Below are 24,251 nucleotides of genomic sequence, written 5' to 3'. Positions count from 1 at the left end.
TGCCTGCCCTCCAACCTCAGAGACGGAGCTGGATGTCTGCACGAGGCCATCCCAGTTTCACGCTTGGAGACCAGGAAGTGACCCCACCGCACACCGTGAGCAGTCTTGGCAGGGGTCCATGGTCAGCGGCTCGCTGTGTCCCGCTGCAGCTCGGGGGCAGTGTCAGCTGCAGGCCTGAGTGCCTGCGGCCTGGCCATCCCCACCCCTCCCTGAGCACAGCCACAGAGCGAGGGTCTGCGGGCCTGGTGGTGGCAGCAGGTGGGGAGTCTGTCGTGCACACTCATTGGGGGGGGCAGCCTTCCTCTGGGGCCCGACCCCCTCTGCAAGTCAGCAGGCCCTGGCCTGCTCCCGCCCTGCTCTGGGGCTGCTCCCCTCGAGGCCAGCGGCGGCCTCACCCCTGGCCCCAGCCTCCTGGCCCATCCCCTGCAGCTGCTCCTGTTCCTGCATCTCAAACCCACTGTCCCCCAGCCCCTCCCCGATCCACCCGGTCAAACGGCGCCAGGACAGGACGAGACCCCCCCATGCCAGGACCACCACCTCCCTGCCCCCAGGGCCAGTGGGTGACCCAGCTCCAGACCACACGGTATCACCTCTTCTCAGACCACAGAGGCTGACGCTGAGACAAGTTTGGGGTGCAGGATGTTTACAAGGGAAGATCTGACGTGTACACCCGGGGGCCCAGGTGGGGCTGAAACGCAGGTCTCCCGGGCACGTGTTAACCTCAGGCATCCTCAGAAGAAGGAGCAGAGCTTCATGTGAGCACACAGAAGTGGCCGCCTGCAAGCCAGGATGGGGCCTTCGCCGGGAGCCAGACTGGCCTGGGCCTCGACCACGGACGTCCAGCTCCCAGAGTTGGAGACGTCAGCGTCTGTGGTTAAGCCCCAGGCCTGCGGGGTTTTCTCTTGGTCCGGCATCGGCTGAGAGCTTCCCTGGGGCGCAACTTCTCTCTAAGCCTCCACAGGGTGTGCTGTTTACAGCTGCCGCAGCCTCAAAGAAGAACTCGTCCTGAGTCAGCGGGGGAGAGGCCCAGGGGGTGGGGGGCAGGGAACCTCTCCAGACCCGCGGGTTCCCCCAGCCTCAGAGGCCGCTGCGGTCGGCCAGCTCACCCCTGCCCGACGGCCCCGCCCGGATGACCAGCGTCACTGCGAGCCAGCCCCTGCTGCACGCTGCTCCCTCGGGCCAGCCCCGGCTGCCTGTCTCCCCCCCCCCCCCGGCCGTCGGGGGCCTCTGGGGGCGCCCTGGAGCCAGCCACCGCGTCTCAGCTCTGTCATTTAAGAGACTTAGCAGCAGTCCCTTCCCCACTTGGTCCTGGGAGGCTGGTGACTTCAGTGAGAACAGAGAGCTGGGGCTTCAGGCAGGGGCCCTGCGGATCAGCCCGCTTCCAAAAAGCCTGAAAAGGAAGATGCTGCCCACCGCCCATCACCATCAGCCCTTCACCCCCAGGCAAGGCGCCAGAACCCCAGAAGGAGGGTGGAACGCTGCCAACTTTTTTCCAGGAGCTGGCAGGGTGGCCCATGGTTGCCCTTAGTTCCACTCGGGCCGTCCGGGTCCCACGGCAGGGTCGGGTCAAGGGCAGGACCACAGCCACCGCAGATGGAAAGGCAGCCAGTGCCTGGGGCAGCTGGTACCAGCCTTGTGCCCTGAGCCAGAGGAAGCAGTGTCTGGGCATGGAGAGGCAGGGAGACGTCGGGGGCAGTCTCCGTGCCCCTCACACCAGGCCCCCTCCCGCCGTCAGCCCCTGGGCCTGCCCCAGCTGTTGTGCCATCCCTTCTCAAGAGGCACCGGCCCGCTGAGCTGAGGGGCCTTTCCCCAGGCCAGCCTCCGTGCCGGGCAGGCCGGTTCCAGTCGGGGCAGCCACCTCCTAGCCGAGCCGCCAGAGAGCAGTTCATGTTCTCTGGGCTCCAGGGTCCTTGCTGAAAGTGTGGGCAGGCTCTGGCCCGTCCCGTGTCCAGACTCTTCCCCTTTGCTTTGCCCTGGAGTCCTTGGTCTGGATGTGTCTGCTGGGGTAGCTCCAGGCCTGCTGACGAGGGACAGGGACCTGCTGCCCGAGGTCCTCACCGTCTGAACCCATCCCCTCCTGCCCAGCTGGAGGTCCTGATGCATTAGCATTCTCAGGCCCGTCTAACGTCACATCTGATTCCCGCCCCCAGGCCCAGCGCAGAGTTCCCGGGCAGAACGGGGCTGCAGAAGGCAGGACCCCAGGCTCTGGGAGGGCCTGGGCCCCGGGCAGGCCCACTGCTGCCCCCGCCCTCCACCACACTGACTGACAGAGAGCCAGGCCCCGCTCTGGGCTCCACGGGAGCCGCGCCCAGCTGAGGGCACTGCACGGAGCCCAGGGCTGTGGCCAGGGCTGGGGCCCACCTGGGGTGCCCGTTCTGTGGGCATGCAGGTGGGTGAAGACCGCCTCCCTCCTGGGCACGTCTCCTGGCTGACCCAGGTGGGTGGGTCTAGGCACCTCCTTTCCCGGCTTTCCCAGCAGACTTTGCCCCGAATGCCTGCCTGAGTTTCCTTGTGGTCTTCACTTCCTGCTCCGGACTCAGTGGGCAGCACCTCCTCCGTGGGAGCCGAGTCGGCCTGTCTCGACCCTGGACCTCCTCTCTCCCCGCCCTCCCTTCCTCCCCAGGCGAGGTCAGCCTTGGGGGAGGCAGAGCTCCTAGGGTGAGTATCAAGACCCTAGCTCCCCGAAAGCAGGTGTCGGGGCAGGACGTCCTGGGCAGGAGGCAAGACGGGGCCAGCCAGGCCAGGGCTGAGGCTCTCAGACGCTCCAGGCCCTTTTTCCTGTCTGTCTGTCTCTCTCTCTCTCTCCATTCACAAGCATGCCCTGCTCAGTGCCCCATGTCTGCCTCATCTGGTTCTACTGAATTTCTTTTTCTTCCCTAATATTCAACAGATTCATCCTAGCTTTTACTGCCTTTTGAAATGAAGGGAGAAGTCACTTTGTTCCCGAGGATCCTCTGGGCTTTTATGACCCCAACACTCGGCCTTGGACATGGTTGCTCCATCAGACGCAGTCTTTTCTAGCTTTGAGGACAAGGTTTGTAGGCAGGCAGGGCCCGCCAGTTCGCGGAGTGCTCAGCTCTGCAGCCCCGGGTCCTATCCCTCCCCTCCCAGGGCCCTCTCCTCACAGGGGAGCCAGAGGCGGCCGTGGGTTCTGGCCGCAGCCCGGGGCGGGTCTGGTCTGTGCAGTGACCTTCAGGCCGTTCCCCTGATTCGCAGCAGGTGCAGGCTGCTGGGCCTGGACAGCGCGGCCCTGAGAATCGCGTGGGAGCCGGCATGGTCGGGGTCCCTCAGACACTGGCTGTGGAGGTTTGCTCAGGAGCACGCCTGTGCACAATGTCCCAACTCCCCCATCCCCTGTACAAAGGGAGGCCAGGGCCCAGCCTCAGGTGCCTGGGACTCCTGGTCCTTCACAAGCCACCCAGGAGGTGAGGCTGCTCGCGAGGCTCCAGCACTGGGTTGGGCAGACCCCTGAGGGTCCCCTGCAGGGTCCGGAGCCTGGGCAGGAGTGACGCTGGGGCACTGACGCATGGCATGTGTATGTCCTGTGGGCTCAGCCCTCAGCCCTAGCCCCGTGGAGGGGACCCGCTGGCATCAGCACAGCTCTGTCCACCACCTTGCTTCCCTGACCCGTTCATTCTGAAGCCGCTCTGTGAGCTCGTGAGGATGAGACCTTGGGCAGGTCCAGGCAGGCAGGACGGTGTGCGCAAGGTCACCAGAGGCCTGGCAGTGAGGTGACAGATGACAGGGGTCTCGCAAGGTCACCAGAAAGGCTTGACAGTGATCTAACAGATGACACAGGGTCTGCACACAGGTCACCCAGAGAGGCCTGGCGGCGGGGTGACAGACGACGCGGGGGTGGGGGGTGGGATGGCGGCGGGGCGGGGGTGGTCTTCGACTTGCCTGGGGTAGCCAGCTGCAGGGCAGGGCTGGGAGGCACCCTCAGTGCCTGGAGCTCTCCATGCCTGCGGGGAGTGGCCTGGGGCGCATGGAGAGAAGGGTGGAGGTGAGGCCTCAGGCTGAGGGAGGAGCTTGCTCTCCAGTTTTGAGCAGGGCCAGGTGTGTGCCTGTTTGACAGGCACAGGTGTTTGTCTGGTTGAAGCCTCAGGAAGGACTGGAGGGAGGGCCTGGCCAGAAGGCTGCTACATTCTTCCAAGGGAGACAGCAGGGCATCCTGCTGGCAGCCGGCGAGGGGTGAGGGTCGAGGGAGCGGGCTGAGCTGCGGTTCCTCGGAAGCAAAGCTCACACCACGACACTTGCTCAATCAGTCTGGCTGTGCAGACGGCCACAGGGAGCGCGGGCCCCTCCACCCAGGAGCACGGTGCGGCTCTTCGTTTCTCAGATCTTTATTTCTCTCAAAAATGGTTTGTGGTTTTGAGCATGCTGGTTTCCATTCCTACTTTACTGGCAGTTTCTATCATAAATGAGTGTGGAGTTTTGTAGAATGATTTTTTTCCTTCTATTGAGAGGATTATAATGGCACCCCACTCCAGTACTCCTGCCTGGAAAACCTCATGGACGGAGGAGCCTGGTAGGCTGCAGTCCGTGGGGTCGTTAAGAGTCGGATAGGACTGAGCATCTGCACTTTCACTTTTCACTTTCATGCACTGGAGAAGGAACCCACTCCAGTGTTCTTGCCTGAGGAATCCCAGGGACGGGCGAGCCTGGTGGGCTGCCGTCTATGGGGTCGCACAGAGTCGGACACAACTGAAGCGGCTCAGCAGAGGCAGCAGCAGAGAGGATTATACGCTCTCTTTTGTTTCATTAGAGTAGTGAATCACACAGATTGACAGTCTCATGTCAGAATACGCTCTGTAGTCCTGGGATGCTCGTTCCCCGTGGATTGCTTGCTCTCTGCACGGGAGGCTTCGGTCGGCTAATTCTTCTGTTTCGGCCATGCTGGTCCTCGGTTGCAGTGCTCAGGCTTCCCCAGTCGTGATTCCTGGGCTTAGTTGCCCCAAAGCACTTGGGCTCTACCTCGCCAGCCAGGCCCTGAGCCGAGTCCGCTGCACTGAAAGCTGAGTTCTTAGCCTGGGCCACCAGGGAGCCCCCGCTGGCATCTTACCCAGGATCTCTGTGTCTGCGCTCAGGCGCGATGTTGATCTATAGTTTCCTTGTAATAGAATCTTTGTCTGATTTTTTAAAAAAAATGTTTATCTGTGTATTCAGCGGCACTGGGCCTTAGTGGCGGCACATGGGCTTTTTAGTTGTGGCATGTGGGCCTGAGCTCCCTGACCAGGAGTCAAGCCCGAGTCCCCTGGGCTGGACAGAGTCCAAACCGCTGGGCCACCGAGCAAGCCCCAGGCTTTGTCTGCTTTTCAGCTCATTTCAGTTCAGTTCAGTCGCTCAGTCATGTCTGACTCTCTGCGACCCCATGAATCGCAGCATGCCAGGCCTCCCTGTCCATCACCATCTCCTGGAGTTCACTCAGACTCACGTCCATCGAGTCCGTGATGCCATCCAGCCATCCCATCCTCTGTCGTCCCCTTTTCCTCCTGCCCCCAATCCCTCCCAGCATCAGAGTCTTTTCCAATGGGTCAACTCTTCGCATGAGGTGGCCAAAGTACTGGAGCTTCAGCTTTAGCATCATTCCTTCCAGAGAAATCCCAGGGCTGATCTCCTTTAGGATGGACTGGTTAGATCTCCTTGCAGTCCAAGGGACTCTCAAGAGTCTTCTCCAACACCACAGTTTAAAAGCATCAATTCTTCTGCACTCAGCTTTCTTTATAGTTAAGCTCTCACATCCGCACATGACCACAGGAAAAACCATAGCCTTGACTAGACAGACCTTTGTTGACAGAGTAACGTCTCTGCTTTGTAACATGCTGTCTAGGTTGGTCATAACTTTCCTTCCAAGGAGGAAGCGTCTTAGCTTAGTGTTTTGTTGCTTATTTCTCATTTAGCTGTGTTGCACTTGAAAACCATATTATATATGATTTCAATCCTCTTAGCTGTACTGAGACTTGCTTTATGACCCAGCATATGGCCTCTTTTGAAGGCCATGTATGAGTATACAGTTCTATGGACATTGTGTGGGCAAGTTGATTCACACTGTTCAAATCTATCATAGTCTTAATAATTTTTTCTTAGTTACTGAGAAAGGAGTGTTGGAATAGCTTACTATAATTGTGGATTTTTCTATTTATTCTTCTGAGTTGATCCTTTTATAATTATGAAGCTTCACCTTTTATCTCCAGTAAGATTCCCTGTATTGAAATCTACTTAGAGATCAATATCGGAGAAGGGAATGGAAACTCATTTCCAGTATTCTTGCCTGGAGAATTCTATGGACAGAGGAGCCTGGCAGGCTACAGTCCATGGGTTGCAAAGAGGTGGACATAACTGAGTGACTGACAGACACAGATATCAATATACCCAACACAGCTTTCTTACGGTTAGTGACAGTGATGCGACCCCAGGGACTGTACACTGCACGGAATTCTCCAGGCCAGAATCCTGGAGTGGGTAGCCTTTCCCTTCTCCAGAGGATCTTCCCAACCCAGGGACTGAGCCCAGGTCTGCCACACTGCCAGGATTCTTCACCAGCTGAGCCACAAGGGAAGCCCTTATGATTCTTACGATCAGGTTTTATTTTCTATCTTCCACTCGTTTACTTCGTCATCACTTTTTACTTTTAATCTGTTTGTAAAGTGTGTGTCATTTACAGTGTATCTTCGCCTCTTGCTTTTTAAATCCAATTCGATAATCTTTGTCTTTTAATTGAAGTTTTAGACCAGTTATATTGAATGTAATTGTTGACATGGTTGGGTTAAATCTACCATCTTGCTGTTTTCTGTTTATCTCATCTATTCTTTGCTCCTTTTCCTCTCACTATTGGATTAACTGGCATACATTGTTTCATGTTCCATTTATCTCCTCTGTTATTTTATTCATTATACTTCTTTGTTTTATCTTTTCAGCGGTTGCTATTGGGCTTTCAATATGCATATCTAACCTATGGATGACTGATTGGATGTAAGAGAGAGGGGAAACTTGTGCGCTAAATTGACACTCGAATATCTGGCCTTGGCAACAAGGGGAACCATCCTCTGAACTAGGGAGCCCTGAAGGGAGACTGCGGTGCGGGGAGTGACAGAGGGGCTTGACGATGTGGTCAGTTTTGGTTCATTTTCTGAGGTAGGGAAATTTGAAGGAAGATTACAGAGTTGGGGGGTGATGAAGGGGCTTGACGATGTGGTCAGTTTTGGTCAAGTTGCACTTAAATTGCTTGTTATGTATCCAAAAGAAGGTGCCTGGTGGGCAGTCCATGTGTAGTCCAGAGGTCTGAGCTGGAGCTGGTGGCAGGGTCGTGGGCATGGGGTGATTCTTGAATCAATAGGACTGGGTGAATCTGTTACGAAGAGTGTGTGATCAGGTGAGAAAAGGCCCCAGTGAAACTCAGCCCAAGACCCAAGGACCAAGCCCCAGGGAACCAAGTTAGGACCCACATGGAGAACAACAGGGGTGTGAGAGGAAAGGCCAGAGACGAAGAGCAGAACAAGGCGCATGTGCCGTCGCAGAGCCGAAGGGGAAGCGGCCTAGCAAGCGCCCCCAGGTGCCACCTCCAGATGGTCCTGAGTCTGGGCGGCGTGCAGGGGGCCTCGGGGTCATCTGAGGACCTCCTCCTACTGTGCACGAGTACCTCGTGTGCGTTTGGATCTGGTCCACGTTGCATTAAAGCACTTTTAAAATAAGGAACTAGGGATGGTTCCCCTCTGCCAAGTGCTGCTGGGAGGTGGAATAAGGTGGTGTATTGGGGGTTTGCGGGAGTCTGAGGCGTGGCAGCCAGAGGCCCTCAGGGAGGATGTTTCTGGGCACTGACCGGGGAGGGTCCCCTGGTCCCAGGGGTCCCACACGGTGGTGGAGGCGGAGGGACTGGGGAAACAGACTCTGCGCGTGTGGATGTCTTTCTGGAGAACTTGGGCCTGGCGGGCTTGAGGCACCATATACCCTCTAGCTGGGCCCTGCAGACAGCTGTGCCCTGGGGAGGGTGGGCAGGCAGTGAGCAGGCCCAGGCCAGTCCTCTCCAGAGGGTGAAGTATGGGGGTGCATTGCAGGACCAGGGAGGACGAGGGGCCTGTGCTCTTGTTCCTGCAGGGCTTCCCTGGGGACCGGTCCCCCAAGTCCTCTCCCTCCTGCTTGAGCAGCTGCTCAGGCAGCCAGCGGCCCCTGGGGGAACAGATTCCCCGGTCCCCACCCTGTCCTGGACGCTAATCTGAGCAGCACCCAACCCACAGGCTTTCCGCAGCCCTGCAACCTGACAATCTGCCTGGTTGCTGACTTCCTAGAAGTGCAGCGCCACCACACCGACCTCGAGCAGGAGGCCAGCTGCTCGGCTCAGGGCCTGCCAGAGGGGGCTCAGCAGACGGGGGAGGGGAGCACACAGGGCGCCTGTGGTGAGGGGCCCAGGACAGGCAGGTGGGGGAGGTGGGCGCGTGAGGGCGAGCCGGTGCAGGCATCGGGCCCATGAGTGGCCCCGAACTGCCGTATGCGTGCGTGCGTGCGTGCGTGCGTGCGTGCGTGCGTGCGTGCGTGCGTGCGTGTATACCTATGTGTGCATGCATGTATGTGTGCCTGTGATTGTGCCTCTGCGTGTGGCGTGTGTACATGTATGTGTGTCCCTGTGTGTGTGCATACACGCACACACACACGTAGACAGGTCGTGGGGGCTGTACTGCACCAGCCACATCCGAAAGCCAGCCAAGTGCAGCTCTGCCATCTGCCCTGCCCCCGCCCCCCTGCTCAGGCAGCCCATCCACTCTCTGTTCGGCAGGAGTCCTCTCTCAGGCACAGGTTGGCCCGGGGTTGCCCTGTGCCATCGGCCCCTCAAGCCTCTGACACTCAGGGATTTCTCGTCTTTTCAGTCCCGCTGAGAGAACCCTGTCTCCTACACCACTTTGGAGTCAAAAGTCCCAAATGTACTTTCCGCACTGTCTGTGGATTTTTAGTGGGGTGCTGGCCATCTTTTTAAAAACTTTTTATTTTGGAAAATCTCCAATAGACATAATTTTCATAATAGAGGCTATGATGAGCTCCAAGTGCCCTCCACCCCCAACTTCAACAGTGACCAAATGACTCACACAGTTTTATCTGCCCTCGCTCCACCAACGAAGGCGAAGGCAAAGTCGCTCAGTCGTGTCCGACTCTTTGCGACCCCGTGGACTATGGCCCACCAGGCTCCTCTGTCCATGGGATTCTCCAGGCAAGAATACTGGAGTGGGTTGCCATTTCCTTCTCCAGGGGATCTTCCTGACCCAGGGATCGACCCCAGGAGGTTTTAAAAGAAGCAGACATTATATTGGGTCATCTACCAAAACTTCAGCCTAAAGGAAAGATAAGGGCTTTAAAGCACACTGCAAGGTCATTGCCACCCCGAACCGGGCGAGCAGCCAGCGCTCACTCTCCCCACTGTTGCGTGTACCTTTAGAACTGTTTGTCTGCATGCGCTGGGGTCTGAGGGTTTTGGCCGCAGGCCCGAATCCCGTGTGTGACGGCGAGGCCTCGCCCACCGGCTTCTCAGAGAGTGCAATCAGCCCTGCCCAGTGGGGCCGCACTTTTCGTGCCCCTGCCTTCCCAGCCCGGGCATCGCCATCGAGGCCTCCTTGGGGGGACCGGGTTGAGGTGCTTCCGCCCCGACTCGACTTCCTGTCTCAGCCTGTCCCCTCAGTCCCCCGCACTGCAGGGCCACACCTGGGGGGCTCCTCAGTAGAGGAGATCCCCCCGTGTTGTCTGACCCGCCCGCGGTCCCACTGGGCAGAGTGGAGCTCCGAGAAGCCCTGCCCTCCCTCCCGGCTCATGTCGCGCCCTCGCACTGAGTGGGTAAGCTGCATTGTGAACAAGGCGCTCCGCTCGGCATCCTGACTGCCTGGCCACCAGCAGTTCGGCAGGCCCAGAGTCCACGTCCCCTCCTGACGGGCGCACCGCCAAGCGTGCCTCATCTCTTCACCTCCCTTTTTTTAAACAAATAGAAGTGTAGTTTGGGCTTCCCTCATGTCTTAGACGGTTAAGAATCCGCCTCAATGCAGGACACCCAGGTTTGGTCTCTGGGTCAGGAAGAGCCCCTGGAGGAGGGCATGGGTACCCACTCCAGTATTCTTGCCTGGAGAATCCTACGGACAGAGGAGCCTGGTGAGCAACAGTCCATGAGGTCGTGAAGGGTTCACACACGACCGAGAGACTAACATTTTCACTTCTTTTTTCTCACACTTGGTTACAATGTGTGTTAATTTCTGCTGCACAGAAAGTGATGCAGTCAGTCGTACGTGTACACATATGCACACGTGTTGTTCGGTCACTAAGTCATGGCCTACTCTTTGCAACCCCTGGACCGCAGCGTGCCAGGCTTCCCTGTCCATCACCAGCTCCCAGAGTTTCAAACTCATGTCCATTGAGTGGGTGATGTCATCCGACCGTCTTGCCCTCTGTTGTCCCCTCTCCTCCTGCCCTCAGTCATTCCCAGTATGCGTGTGTGCACATATATATGTCTATATACAGACTTTGGCATAGTCTTTCCATTATGGCTTATCACAGAATACCAAAAGTAGTTCCCTGTTCCACAGGAAGACCCCAGACTCCCAGCCCGCCCTCCCCCAGCTCCCTCCACCTCCCCTCTCCACACTTTTCAGGGCTTGGCCATGTAGAGTGGCCCCCAGCCCCTGGCTCACCGTGGGCACCCCTGGGGTGCCACCAGCTGTGTTCTGTGCCCGCTGCAGCTCCTGTCACTGGTGACCAACTCCAGAGCTTAGATCAGGTTCAGGTGTGATTTTGGGGGTTTGGCGGGACCACTTCATGAAGCAACTTTCTTTTTCTAAGTATAGCTGAAAATTCATGAGTGTGAACACTGTGCTCCAACCTGCTGAACATTGCTCTCCCTGTGGGTGTTAGACAGTCCTGCCTCTGATCACTAGGAGTGAGCTTGCTGTGGCTCTCGAGTCCCTTTGGTGTTGGCGACCATCTTGATCTGCTTTGCTCTCTGGTATGAAAAGCCATTCTGGGTGCATCTCAAATGTTCCCCAACCCAGACCTAAAAGCATCTACTTCTCTCTGCAGGCCTCCTTCCTCTTCATGAGAAATGCTAGCCAGAGACCACAATCTGGCTGTTAGGCAAGTTGGTTTCTAAGCCTTATCAGCAGTCAGAACAAATACGCTTCATCTCTAAGATAAGACCCAGCACGAGTACAAACTGATGCCCTCCTCGCAGACTCGGGTCCGCTGGCCTCCTTTCTTTTCTGAGTAGGTTTCTGTTTCCTTGTTTGTTTTCCCCTGTCCTGGGTCCTCATGGCTGTGCAGGCTTTTCTCTAGCTGTGGCGAGCGGTCTACTCTCCAGGATGGAGCGAGGGCTCCTTGGTGCGAGGGTTCATTCCTGCAAAGCACGGGCCCTCCAGGATGGAGCGAGGGCTCCTTGGTGCGAGCGTTCATTCCTGCTGAGCACAGGCTCTGGGCCGCACGGGCTGCAGGAGCTGTGGCTCCGGCTCCAGAGATCAGCTCGATGGCCGCAGCACACAGGCTCGGTTGTTCCGAGCACCTGGGATCCTCCCACACCAGGGATTGAACCCGCGTCTCCTGCACCGCCAGGCAGACTGTCTACCACTGGGCCACCAAGGGAAGCCCCAGGCCTGCTTCGTTTTTACTAAGTTTTATTGCTGGTACACGGTTATGCTACAGCAGAAGTCTCAACAATGCCCGACACAATTATTCACTTGCTTTATCCCATAGCACAACAGTCTCAAAATAAAGACCTCACGCTACTGTCAACAACAAGGTTACTGAAAATAATTGAAGATGCACTTTTACAAAAATCATTCAGTCACACAGACGTACAGGCGAGACAGTGTTTTTAAAATGTTTGGAAGGTGATCCGCACAGTGGAGCGTTTTGGCCATGCTCTTGGTCGTCGGGCTGTGAGGATGCACAATCGAAATGCTGGATTTTAAAATCGCTTGGAAGAATTTGGTAGGGTTATGCTACCAACTGATCTTGCAAATTAATTGTCTTCACCTTGCTTTCAAGTTCAAGAATCCCTTTTAAAATATAATGTAATTTAATTTAGTAATTGCATAAATATTTACCTGGTTCCAAAGCCAAATCTACAAATGAAAGTATATTCTCCGAAGTCCAGTTTCGATCCCTCTCTCCCTCCACCTCTCTTCTCCCTAGTCCCTATAGGTAGCAATTTAATTTTAAACAAATGTTATGGCTTATTCTTCCATTTGTAAAAAATATAGCGTTCTGCTCCTACATAAATACATGAGCATCAACACCTTTGTTTTCAGTTAACTGTATATCCTGGAGATGACCATACACTCGTGTATGGTCAAAGACATTTCTCTTCACTTTTTGCAACTGCCCAGTTCTGCATGGCGGGGAAGGGACAGACTCCATGCCACCCGGGCCCGTGGACAGCTATCTGAGTGGGGTCCAGGCTGTTGCTGCCCCGCAGCCCCACAGATCAGCCTCTCCCGCACCTTCTCCCTAAGTCCGCCGTCCATCTGTGGAGGAGATTCCCAGAGGTGGGGTTACAAGGTCAAAGGGCCCAGCTGGATGCTGCCCGGTGCCCCTCCAAGGGGTTAGAAGTCAGAGGAGAGTGTCCAAGGGTGTCCTCCCCCCACGGATGGTTGTCAGACTTGGCTCTGGCCCACCTGACGGAAGACAGGGCTGCGGTGCCCTGTACGCTGGGGGCCCTCTTTCGAGCCATTTCCGTCTCCTTCTCTGTGAACCTTCCAGCCGTCACATTACCGGTCGGCATCTTGCCCACCCTCCGGAGGGCCTCCTGCCTCAGCGTCGCTGGGGTGCTGATCAAGTTGGGCTCCCCCTAGACAGACTGGCTCGTACCAGCCTGAGCTGAAGGCCGCCTGCCCTTGGGGTCGGGGGCGGAAGACCCCCTCATGGAGAGACAGAGCCCCAGGGTGCTCTGAACCTGGGTTCTGACTTCAAGGCGAAGATGACGTGCATGAGGCACACGTCTGCTCTCTGCCCACCAGACTCCCCAGCCTGAGGTTGCCACCAGGGAACAGCGCCTGGGAGCTGCTGTCGGGCTGCAGGGGCCCCTGCAGGGAGTGGGTGCCTGGAGAGAAAGAGGGGCAGAGAGTGTGGGCAGGAGCTGCCTGGATGGGGTGGGCCCAGATGGCCATCTCTGCTGGGAAGGGAGGCCTGAGACCAGGCAGGCGCTGATGGCCAGAGGCCTCAGGGAGGCGGTGTCCCCAGGAGGAGGGCTGGTGTGGGGCAGTGGTCCTTCCAGGCAGACAATCCCCAGGCAGAGAAAGGGGAAGGAGGCCCTGGGGGAGGCAGGAACCTGTGCCAGCTGTACCAGCTCCTCACCGCTGTGGGGGGCGGGGGGTGGGTCCCAGGGTTCAGAGCAGGAGGCAGAGCGGGCAGCCTGGCAGCCACCCTGGAGGAGGCCCCATGAGCCGCCAGGCACCCCTGCCCTCAGCCCAGCCAGCCCAGGGAGGCGGAATGGTGCTCACGCGTCCCCATCCTGGGCTCTGCCTGCCCGTGGCATCTGAGGTGGGGCTGCAGGAGGGGAGCTGCCCCCGGCCCTGGTCCCTGAGTAATGCTACTGTTGGCTGGATGGGGTGTCAGGACCAGGCGCTGGGAAGCCCAAGGCCCCGCTGCCCGGCCGGTGGGTCCGATTCTGTGGGCCAGAACGACAGGTCCACCCCTCAGGCCCAACTACTCCCCAAGGGGACCCAGAGGTGACCCTGGGGGCAGCCAGGCCAGGCTGGCAGAACCCCACAACACCTCAGGGGTCCCTCACAACCCCTCAGGGGCCCCAGCTATGCAGTTTCTCTCCCTGGGGCAAGTCCCCCAGCTGGGAAAGGACTGGCCATGCCTGGCTGGGCCTCTGTCGGGCACCCTGGGGTCCCAGGGCGAAGGGCTGTGGAAGGGGCTGCGGAGGGCAGTAGGGCTGAGGGGGTCTGTCTGAGAGCACAAGGGGCTTGGGGGGCCACAGGGAAGTGTATGGTGAGAGCTCAGGGGCACCGTGAGGGCTGGACAGCAGAGCTGCCCACCCTGGGTGCCGGAGTGGGAGTATGCGCCCTGGACATGTGCCCTTTGGCCACCAGGCCCCTGGCCTGAGTAGTAGTCACAGACGGAGCGGCAGTCCAGAGCCTGGAGGGCGTCTGGTGCGCTGGTCATCTGACCAGAGGACCACGGGCTCCGCTGCCCGGGTGAGCCGGCTTCTTTCTGGAAACAGAGCGGTCATCCCTGGGCCCCTCAGCACCCATCCCTCGTGGGCTCACCGGCAGGAGGGCCCAGGGGGCAGTGCAAGCCAGAGGCCACAGGTGGGCAGGCAGCGTGGCCTTCTCGAGCCCGACTGCGCCCCTGGGTCTGGCTGTGTCCCCCAGACTCCACCCCTGGAGCGAGAGAAGGAGCCTGTGGGGACAGCAGGGGGCCTGTCCCCCACCCTGGGCACAGCCAAGCCCTGCTCTCCGGCCACCAGCCCGCTCCCTGCTCAGCCACAGGTGCTGAGCGACGGACACCGGGGCGCGGGCAGGTGAGCAGCCAGGGCTCGGGCCACAGAGCGCTTCCTGGAACAGCAGAGGCAGCGCTGCAGGGGCTGCAGGGTTCCTGGGAGGCCCCCGGAGCCGGCGTGGGGGTCCCTGCCCGAGCCGGTGGGGGCAGGGCGGGAGGCGGGGTCCCTGGCGCCCTGCGCTTCTCACCGAGGAGGCGGGTGGCAGAGCGGCTGGGGCTGTGTGCGCGTCCCCTGCCCTCCACCCCCACGGGTCCGGTCGGGGCCTTGGCTCTCCCTGCCCCTCAGCCACTTCCGCGGCAGGACCCTGTCTGATAGACAGGTGGTCAGTGCCTGATGAGTCACAGGTCACATCCGAGGGCCTGCGGAGGCGGCAGGGTGAGCCTCGCACAGGATGAGTCTCGAGTGGAGGGCGTCTCACGCCAAAGAGCTGCGCCCAGGCAGCCACGCCCCGGGGCTGAGGGGCCAGTTCACCGCCCACCCGCTGCAGACCTTCCCCGCTGCACATCACTTCTCCATTTTTATAAACTTGTTTTGTGGAAAATTCAACTGTACGTCGAAATAGGGGGTCTCCTACAGAGACTTCCAGTGTGCCTGCCCCACGAGGACCGAGGCCGCCTGGCCTTACGGCAAAGCCCCGTCCCGTGTCACCTCAGCCGGTGACTCAGGAGTGAGCGGCCAGCAGGCAGGACCAGCCAAGGCGTGGTGACGAGCCCGAGGACAGGAGCTGGCCCCCGGCCCTGCCCACACGGGCCAGTCCACGCCGTCCACGCCGGCCCTAGGCGGCTCTCGACAGTCCAGGCCTGCGCGGTCCCTCGGGGGGCTGGGGGCAGAGCTCGGCTCCTCCAACTGCCCCTTCATGAGGGACCGGCCTGCAGGAAGGTGGAGGGTGCGAGTCCAGGAAGAAACAGCCAATGGGGGGCCCAGACCCCCAGAGAGAGGCGCCTGGAGGTGCAGCGGTCGCCGTGGGGGACCAGGGAGGAGGGGCGAGCGGGCAGCCTGGCCAGGAAGGGTGCAGTGCCCCTGCTCTCCTGCCTTCCCCAGGCCCTGAGGCCAGTCTGGCGGCTCAGGTGACACCTGAGCCCAGGGCCTCTGGGCAGCGTTGGGCGAGGGAGGAACAGCCAGTCAGTTGAACAGCGCCTGCGGTCTTCAGGTCTGGGGTGGAGTTCAAGGCTGTTTCCTCAAGATGGGGCCTCATTTTCCTGTGAGGTGGGGTGAGGATGGTCCCAGGGGTGAGCCTGGGGTGAGGATGGTCCCCAGGAGTGAGCGGTGAGCCTGGGGTGAGGATGGTCCCCAGGGGTGAGGGGTGAGCCCAGGGTGAGGATGGTCCCAGGGGTGAGCCTGGGGTGGGGTGAGGGTGGTCCCGGGGTGAGGGGTGAGCCCGGGGTGGGGTGAGGATGGTCTCAGGGGTGAGGGGTGAGCCTGGGGTGAGGATGGTCCCCAGGGGTGAGGGGTGAGTCGGGGTGAGGATGATCCCCAGGGGTGAGGGGTGAGCCCCAGGGGTGAGGGGTGAGCCTGGGGTGAGGATGGTCCCAGGCGTGAGGGGTGAGCCCGCGGTGGGGTGAGGATGGTCCCCAGGGGTGAGGGGTGAGCCCCAGGGGTGAGGGGTGAGCCTGGGTTGGGGTGAGGATGGTCCCCAGGGGTGAGGGGTGAGTCGGGGTGAGGGGAGGGCCCGGGTTCGGGGGAGTTTGAGGCTGGTGGTGGGAGGAGCTGTAGGCCCACCGCTCTCCTCCCCCTCCCCCCGCAGTGTCCCCTTCCCTGGCAGCTTCCACGGGTGTCCCCCCTTCCTCCTGCACCCCGCCGCGTGGTGTCCCGTAGTCACCCCTGCCTTGCCCACTACAGTGGCAGCGTGCAAATAACAGGCCCCAGGCCGGCATGGGGCCAGACCAGTGGTGGGAGCGGGGGGTTGTTTCCCAGCCGAGTTTTGAGAAGAGGGGAACAGAAAGTGCTGGCAGCGACAGGAGGCTGAGCCTAAGGCCCAGAGGCCCGCCCCCGGGGTGCCCTCGGCCCCCTCCCCGAGGTGCCTGGGGCAGGGCTGGCGCTGGGCGAGGCAAGTGAGGTGCTGCCCCCACCCCCTCATCTAAGGGCCCGCGGTCAGCAATCAGGGTAAACTGTCCTCCCGAGCAATACACCGGAGACAAGGCAAGGTCCAGGAAGATGGAAGCAGCAGTTAGACCACGGCGGCTGGTAGGACCAGCGCTCCTTTGCCTCAGGCTGAGGTGGGCGGTGAGGGAGCCCCTGCGCCCGCAGCAGCGGCCACGTCTTCCCACGGACAGCGCTGCTCCCCCCACCCCCACCCCGCGCCCAGCTGCGCCCAGATTGTGAAAGCGAGGCCGGCCCGCCCCGCCTCTAGCCTCCCCTTCCAGCGCCGGCCCTTCCATCTTGCAGGAAGCCCCTCCCCACTCCGCTCCGCCCACCTCCCAGGTCCGGCTTCAGGGCTGCCTCCTTCTGGAAGCCTCCCGGTCCTGACCTGCCCTCCGTGAACCCCACGAGGTGAGTGCAGGCTCCCCTGTGCCGGGTGCGTCCCCCTGGGCCATCTCCCCAACGACCTGCCAGCCGTGCCCACGAGTGAGGCGCCCACGGCTAGGGTGGGCATGGAAGGGGGCAGACCAGTGTAGAGCCAGGCCAGAGTGGGCACAGAGTCACGGAGCCCTGGGGAGGACCGCTGGGGGGTCAAGGCCCTCGGCCAGTGGCCACACTGAGCGGCTCGTGACATCCCACCTGCATGTCCTCAGGGTCCTTTGCCCTCGTTCTGGGCCGGTCCTGAGTCCCCCACTCCTGGCTCCCGATGGCGGGGACATCACTCCCACCCCAGGTGATGACGCCGGGGATGGGGGTGGTGGAGGACAGGGGGTCCCGGAGGCAGCGGGGTTCCCAGGGGCAAGGGTAGGGATGGGGATGGGGGCCCTGGGCACACCCAGCAGCCTCCTAGGGAGCGACTCCGCCTTCTGGGCACTTCCCTAGAAGAGGTTCATCTGGACAGGGCAGGGATGCCAACATCCAATCTCAGGAGTGTTTCCCCCCGCTGCAGCGTTGCCAGTGGTCTTTTCTCTCAAACTCCAACTATTCTGAGGGGTGAAGGGCCAGGACCCCGGAGCAGGAGGAGCCCCCTGCCTTCAGTCCCACATTTGGAAACCTGACCCCCCAACAGGCTGCCACGCGGACTCTCGGGCAGGTGTGAAGCAGGAGAGGTGGGTGCTGGGGCCAGGGGCGCTGAGCAGTGAGGGTGGGGGGGCCTCGGAGACGGAGCCTTGTCTGAGCCTGAGCTTGGAGCAGTAGCGGGGCTGCGGGCCCTGCCCGCCCTGCTCTGCGGAGGGCGCCTTAGGGCTCTGAGCCCGCCCGGCAGCGGGGATGGGTCTGGTCTGGACTCTGAAGCCGGCCTGGTGGGGCCAACCCTCTTGGACCCCCGGGAACCCAATGGACCTGGAGGAAAGGACCCAGCCCTGCCCTCCCTCCGGTGGGGGGATGGTGAGTCGGCTGCAGGGCCAGTAGAGGGAAGGGCTGTGGGGTGGGGAGGCGGGGGGGCTGCACCCCACTCCAGGCCGCGGCCACTCATGTTTACATGCGCCTGCTTTGGGCCAAGACTCTGCTTGTCGCCGGGTGCTGGCCACCCGGTTGATTCTCCCATTGGGCTCTGCTGACCCGTGAATGGGACTTGTGAGGCCCTGCTCTCTGCAGGAGCAGGAGGGGTCCCGGCCACAGGCCGGGACAAGGACACGGGGAAAATTCAGGAGGTCTGTGGCTGAACGCCAGGTTGCAGAGGGGCGCAGAGGGCTGCAGAGGCTGGGAGCTGGTGGGGAGGGGATGGTCGGAGAGGAGGGACGGCAGGGGAGGGGCCGACAGTGGGACCCTCCAGCCTGGTCTGCAGGGTGAGCCCAGTCCCCTCCTCAGGGCAGGGTCCCTGGTTCCCGAGTCAGGAGGCCAGCCAGTCCCCTTCGTGGAGTCCCAGGTTCTGCCTGTGGAAACGGGCAGGGTGGGGTCGAACTCGCCCCAGCCCCTCACAGGCCATGCAGGGAGAAGTGCTGAGGTCAGGGGCAGACAGCCCAAGCCGAGGGGACAGGGTGCTGCCCTCGGGTGTTGGGGGAGGGCAGAGTGGTCCCTGTGAGCAGGGTCTGGGGCCCTGAGCGCAGAGGGGAGGGAACAGGAGAGAACATTCTAGAAGGGGAGGGGGTGGTCTGCAAGGCCGGCTTCCGAGGAGGGGCGGTGAGGAGGCTAGCTGGTGGAGGGGCGCGGGGGTTGGAGCAGAGCGGCAGGAAACCCACCCGGAGTGGGCTGTGCTGCGCTGCCCTGCGTGCGGAGGTGCAGGGCCTTCCTGCCAGGACGCGGGGGCAGGGCGGGCACTGACCGCAGACACGGGGTCCCCGCCTGGGAGGTGACGGGGAAGGTGTCTCTGCACCACGGGAGGTCGCGACCTCCGGCCCCGCTGTCTCCAGGAAGACCATTGCTTCTCTGGGCGTCAACAGAGGCGGCCGCTGGCACCCCACTTCCTCTCCCAGGAATCCGCCAGGCAGCCCCGGTCTGGGCCAGCAAGGGCCGTGGGGAGCCCCGCACACTGCCTGCCGGCGTTAAGGAGGGGTGCGATCGGGACAGCGCGGGGGCCCGGCCCCCCCGGCCCTGCTTCCCTTCCAGCCCCTCACAGGACCTGTCAAGGCGTCAGCAGCTCAGGGGGGAACCAGTGAGTCCGGCCAGTGCCCGCGGGGGCCGGGGGTCTTAGAGGGTGAGGCCCGTGACGGGGTCTCAGAGGTTTGAGGGTGAGGGGGTCTCAGGAGTGAGCGTGAGGGGGTCTCAGGAGTGAGGGTGAGGGGGTCTCAGAAGGGGTCTCAGGGGTGAGGGCTGTGACGGGGTCTCAGAGGTTTGAGGGTGAGGGGGTCTCAGAGGGTGAGGGGGTCTCAGAGGGTGAGAGTGATGGGGTCTCAGGAGTGAGAGTGAGGGGGTCTCAGGGGTGAGGCCCGTGACGGGGTCTCAGAGGTTTGAGGGTGACTGGATCTCAGAGGGTGAGGGGGTCTCAGGAGTGAAGGTGAGGGGGTCTCAGAGGGTGAGAGTGACGGGGTCTCAGGGGTGAGGGTGGGGGGGTCTCAGAGGGGGAGGGCTGTGATGGGGTCTCAGAGGGGGAGGGCTGTGATGGGGTCTCAGAGGGGGAGGGCTGTGATGGGGTCTCCGAGGGGTAAGGGGAGGGGGGTCTCAGCAGGTGAAGGCTGTGCCGGGGTTCTGAACCTCGGCAGGTAACCCGTAGGAGGAGCCCTGTGGGGGCTGACGGTCTGGCACCGGGACGTCACTCATGGGCAGCAATGCAGAGGGTCTCAGGGTGACTCCTGGGGCCTGGTCCCCCCTTACTCGAGTCTCTGAAGTCTCTCGTGGGCTTAGACCAGTGTCTGAAGCTAGAAGGGAAGATCTGAGGGGGCCCCTAGCACAGCGAACGCGGCTTTGTGAAACTCGTCCCGGGTCCTGGGCTATTTCTAAGTTGGGGTCCCAGCTCCAGAGGTCTCTACGGCGCCTGGACAACGGGGGTCAGCACTCCACTCTCTGCCCCAGATCCCACTTAGGGCCACAAAGGCACCTCAGCGCCGCAGCGAAGGTGGCCCCCACCCCGCTGGGGGAGCGGACTGACCCGCCACCGCTGTGGGAGCAGGAAGCGAAGCCTCTGGGCTGCTGCCCCCCTCCCAGGGCCGCCTCCCCCAGCAGGAAGTGGCGCTGCCCCCACAGCTGAGTGCTCCGAGCCCCGGCCACCCCCCAGCCCTGCCCTGGGGCCCCGCACCCTCGCCTGGGGTAGGCAGGACCTGAGTGGGTTGCCGTGGCTTCTGAGGACCCGATGCTGTTTGAGCTGGACCTTGGGACTTGACCCCTCAAACCTTCTCCACCCGAAGGGAGAGGCCCCATGAGCAGGGGCCTCGCGTGCACCCTGATAATCTTGCGGAGTTGATGTCTTTCTGCCTGACGGTTAGCAGTCATTATAGAGGGGGACATGTAAAGATGGCAGCTAGAGCTTTTAACTTGCTCTCTCCAAACGTTGGACTTCCCTGGTGGCTCAGACGGTAAAACATCTGTCTACAGTGAGAGACCTGGGTTTGATCCCTGGGTTGGGAAGGTTCCCTGGAAAGAAGTGGCAACCTGCTCCAGTACTCTTGCCTTGAAAATCCCATGGACGGAGGAGCCTGGTGCAGGCTACTGTCCACAGGGTCGCAAAGAGTCGGGCACGACTGAGCGACTTCACTTTCACTTTCACTTTCTCCAAACACTGGGCCACACGAGGCTGGACTGAAAGTTAACACGCCTGCAAGTGTGGAGCAGGACACAGCCCCGAGACAGCCGTCGGGTGCAGGGCATCCCGTGAAGGGCAGGCCTGCCTCCCCCTGCTGTCCCAGGCAGCGCCCGGGTGACCGTCCGCTGCTGCAGGCCTCGCTGCCCAGAGGAGCCAGGGGCAGGTGGGAAGACGGCCTGGAGGCGCACGTGTGGCAGGATCACCCGGTGCTCCCAGCAGGCTCGGGGGCTCTGGGCTGGGGGCAGGCAGGCAGGCAGGGAGGACCCTCAGCAGCTGCCCCATTGGGTTCTGGAGTCTGGGGAGCCTGCCTGTGTGGGCCTGGGGCCAGAGAACCAGGAGTGATCAAGCGGAATCCTTCAAACACGAGGAGAGAGGCTTCGCACACAGTGGAAGCGTTCGTGAAACTTGAATTGCTGGCAAATGGGCACTTAAAATTCAGAAGGGATTCACCGGGATAATTGGGTGGAATATTTCCGCTCCCACTCGCTGCAGTCTGGGCGCCAGCTCCCCTAATGGACTGTGGCCTGGACGCTCCCAGGGGGCTGTGTCTCAGGAAATGAGCGCCCCGCTGCCACCCCTGGCACCCATGAGCCTGATACCCCGCCTCTGGATGTTTCTTCCCTTCCTGTGTGTGAGTGGGGGCAGGGGAGCAGACTCCCCCCTCCAATGGACTGAACCCCCTTCTCGAACTCGCCTAAAGGTCAGGGAGCCCCCAGGGGCCTGGGGCTCATGGAGGGAGGAAGGCCTCTCCCCCCACCCCTCCAGGTCCTTCTAGCCAGAGGAACCAAGGTGGGGGGTAAGAGGGGGTCTGGAGGGTGCCTGCCACTCACACAGGCATGCTCCATGGGCCCACACGTCTGACACCCACGCCTCTGGGTGCCGCCCAGCTCAGGGTGCCACACCAGGAACGTCAGACCGCTGACCAAGTCCATCCCCAGCCTGGTGAGCTGGTCCTGGCAGTCCTGGGCTGTCATGGAGCGTGTGCAGGGGAGTGAGAGGCGTGGAGGGCGAGGCCGTGTAGGAGCTTCTGACGATGATCGGGTGGAGGTCACCCAGCAACACCCCAAGGCCGCCAGAACCACAGGGCGGCCCTGACCACGGGGAACTCAAGGGGACTCCTGAACCAGATGGGGCATCAGGCCTGTCTAGGTGGGCTGAGGGCAGCTGGGGAGGCTCTCGGAGGGGAGGAGGGAGGGAGGCTGGGAACCAGAGCACCCAACCACCGTCCCCTCAGCAAGAGGACACAGCACAGGAGGGAGAGAGGGGCTGGACTTCTCTGGAGGGCCGAGCTGTGCCCCTGCTGCCCTGGACCTCAGTAGCCAGGAAGGGCCCAGTTGGGAGACGCCCACCCTGCTGAGGTGCAGGAGTGCATCAGACGCGGGTGCCTCCTGCAGCCAGGTTTGCGGAGGACATGGTGGGGCAGTGAGCCACCCTGGGGCCCCACGGGCCGCTCAGTCTACCCGCTTTTGGACTCCAGTCCCTGTCTTGCAGTCGCCTCTGAGCCTCCCTGCTGAGCATGGCACTGGGCTGGGGCGAGGCTGGTCACCCCTGGGTCCCTGTTCTGAGAGCAGGTGGAGTGGGGTCCCTGGGGTCTGATAGCAGGTGGAGCCAGCCTGGCTGGGGCTGGGGGTGGACCGTGCACTCCCGCTGTCCTTTCTGCCCAGCAGCCAGCAGGTCCCTGCAGAGGCAGGCTCAGGCACGGGGACCTAGGTCCAGCCCCGGGCTGGCTCCCCGAGCCATCTCAGGCCCACAGGCCTCTGAAGGCCTTGGTTTCCCACAGGTGGCCTGGAGGGTGCCTCGGGGCTTCCTGGGGTGTCCTTGGGCAGGTGAACGTGGGGTTCTTGAGGTGGGGGTGGCCAGGCTCCCCCCGCTGGCCTGCCCACCTCACACCCTGCTCCCCCTCTGCAGCCCCGGGATCATGAACAGCAGCAACTGCAGCTCCTGGGAGCCCCTAGTGGTCAAGGGAGTCTTGCTCACCTACCTGGGCGGGCTCCTGGTGCTCGGCCTGGTGCTCAACGGGCTGGCGCTCTGGGTGCTGTGCTGGCGCCTGCCGCGGTGGACGGAGACCCGCATCTACATGGCCAACCTGGCCGTGGCCGACCTCTGCCTGCTCTGCGCCCTGCCCTTCTTCCTGCACTTCGGGGAGACCTCCGAGGACACGCTGCTCTGCCAGCTCTCCCAGGCCGTGTACCTGCTCAACAGGTACATGAGCATCAGCCTGATCATGGCCATCGCCGTGGACCGCTACATGGCCGTGCGGCACCCCCTGCGCACCCGCAGGCTCCGCTCCCCCGGCCGGGCCGCGGCCGTGTGCGCCGCGCTCTGGGCCGTGGTCCTCGGCTCCCTGGTGCTCCGCTGGTTCCTGGATGTGCAGGACGGTGGCTTCTGCTTCGCCGTCCGCTCGGGGCGGAACACCTCCACCGGGGTCTTCTCACTGCTGGGCTTCTACCTGCCGCTGGCCGTGCTGGTGTTCTGCTCTCTGCAGGTGGTGACCGCCCTGACCCAGAGGCCCAAGGCCAACCCGGGCCAGGTGGAAGCCACACGGAAAGCGTCTCGCATGGTGCTGGCGAACCTGGCCGTCTTCGTGGTCTGCTTCCTGCCCTTCCACGTGGTGCTGACCGTGCGTGTGGCCCTGGGCCTGCAGACCTGTGCCCTTAAGACGGCCATCCAGATCACCAGCAGACTCTCAGACGCCAACTGCTGCCTGGACGCCATCTGCTACTACTTCATGGCCAAGGAGTTCAAGGAGGCGTCTGTGTCAACCATGTCCCTCAGAGCCGAGGCCCACAAGAGCAAGGACAGTCTGACTGTGACCTTGACCTAGGAGATGAGCCATGGGCTCCCCTGCAGGGGGACCAGTGACCAGAGACCAGCCCCACAGTCTGCCCTGAACTCGCTGTGGGCCGTGGGCTGTGGACACTCAGGAGGCTCAACTCAGCAGGACAACCTGGGCATGGAGCCTGGGGAGGCACCGCCCCCACCCCCAGGGCAGAAGAGGGGCAGGATGAGGACAGGAGGACTGGGGCCTGAGCGGGGCCAAGCCCAGGGACCCTGCTGCGTCCAGAGCCGCCTGGCACACCTGGGGCCCTGGGAGGGGGGTGTCTGCCAGGTGCCTGAGGCTCTGATGGCCAGCCTTCTGCTACTGCCCCACAGGGCTCAGAATAAAGCTCTCCCCTGGGGCTCTGTGCCACCCACGGCCGCGTAGTGGGAGGTGGAGCGCCAGGGGCGTCTTCCAGGTGGCTTTCTAGGGCTTTCCACTTGGGGGCTCTCCACGGGCCCTGCCAGCTGCTTCCCACCCTGGCCCACTCCCCATTATCTGGGGGGCTGCCGCCAGGGAGGGCTGGTCCTCCGCTGCCTTGTCGGTCCCAGGCCTGGCCCAGGCCTGAGTGTGACCAGCTGGTCCTGAGCTCCAAGTCCAGGTGTAGGGAGAGGTGGGGGGACTGTTAACCTCTGTGTCAGCACGTGACACGGGTGTCTACAAGGGCCAGAAGTGGAGAAGTCCCAGGAGCCACCTAGGCCCTCAGCCTG

The 24,251-nt window shown here is 61.7% G+C and overlaps 1 protein-coding gene across 7 annotated transcripts; it reads left to right on the top strand.

Moving 5' to 3' along the window:
- The first annotated feature begins 733 nt into the window (after window positions 1-733).
- GPR35 (G protein-coupled receptor 35) lies at window positions 734-23,964 on the top strand. 7 transcript variants are annotated; one of them, XM_060398571.1, is made up of 4 exons: window positions 16,624-16,651; window positions 16,853-16,957; window positions 17,496-17,655; window positions 22,632-23,964. In XM_060398571.1, exon 4 carries the CDS (start codon window positions 22,642-22,644, stop codon window positions 23,545-23,547), a length of 906 nt encoding a protein of 301 aa, XP_060254554.1. In that variant the 5' UTR covers window positions 16,624-16,651; window positions 16,853-16,957; window positions 17,496-17,655; window positions 22,632-22,641; the 3' UTR covers window positions 23,548-23,964. The 7 variants fall into 7 exon arrangements, with proteins under 7 accessions (XP_042095635.1, XP_042095633.1, XP_042095638.1 ...); XM_042239701.2 differs by lacking the exons at window positions 16,624-16,651; window positions 17,496-17,655 and adding an exon at window positions 734-2,658 and having other exon boundaries at window positions 16,889-16,957; XM_042239704.2 differs by lacking the exons at window positions 16,624-16,651; window positions 17,496-17,655 and adding an exon at window positions 2,521-2,658.
- The last annotated feature ends 287 nt before the right edge of the window (window positions 23,965-24,251 follow it).

This window comes from Ovis aries, chromosome 1, assembly GCF_016772045.2.
Source record: "Ovis aries strain OAR_USU_Benz2616 breed Rambouillet chromosome 1, ARS-UI_Ramb_v3.0, whole genome shotgun sequence".
NCBI classification, from domain to species: domain Eukaryota; kingdom Metazoa; phylum Chordata; class Mammalia; order Artiodactyla; family Bovidae; genus Ovis; species Ovis aries.
This window is presented reverse-complemented; position numbering and strand designations above follow the sequence as displayed.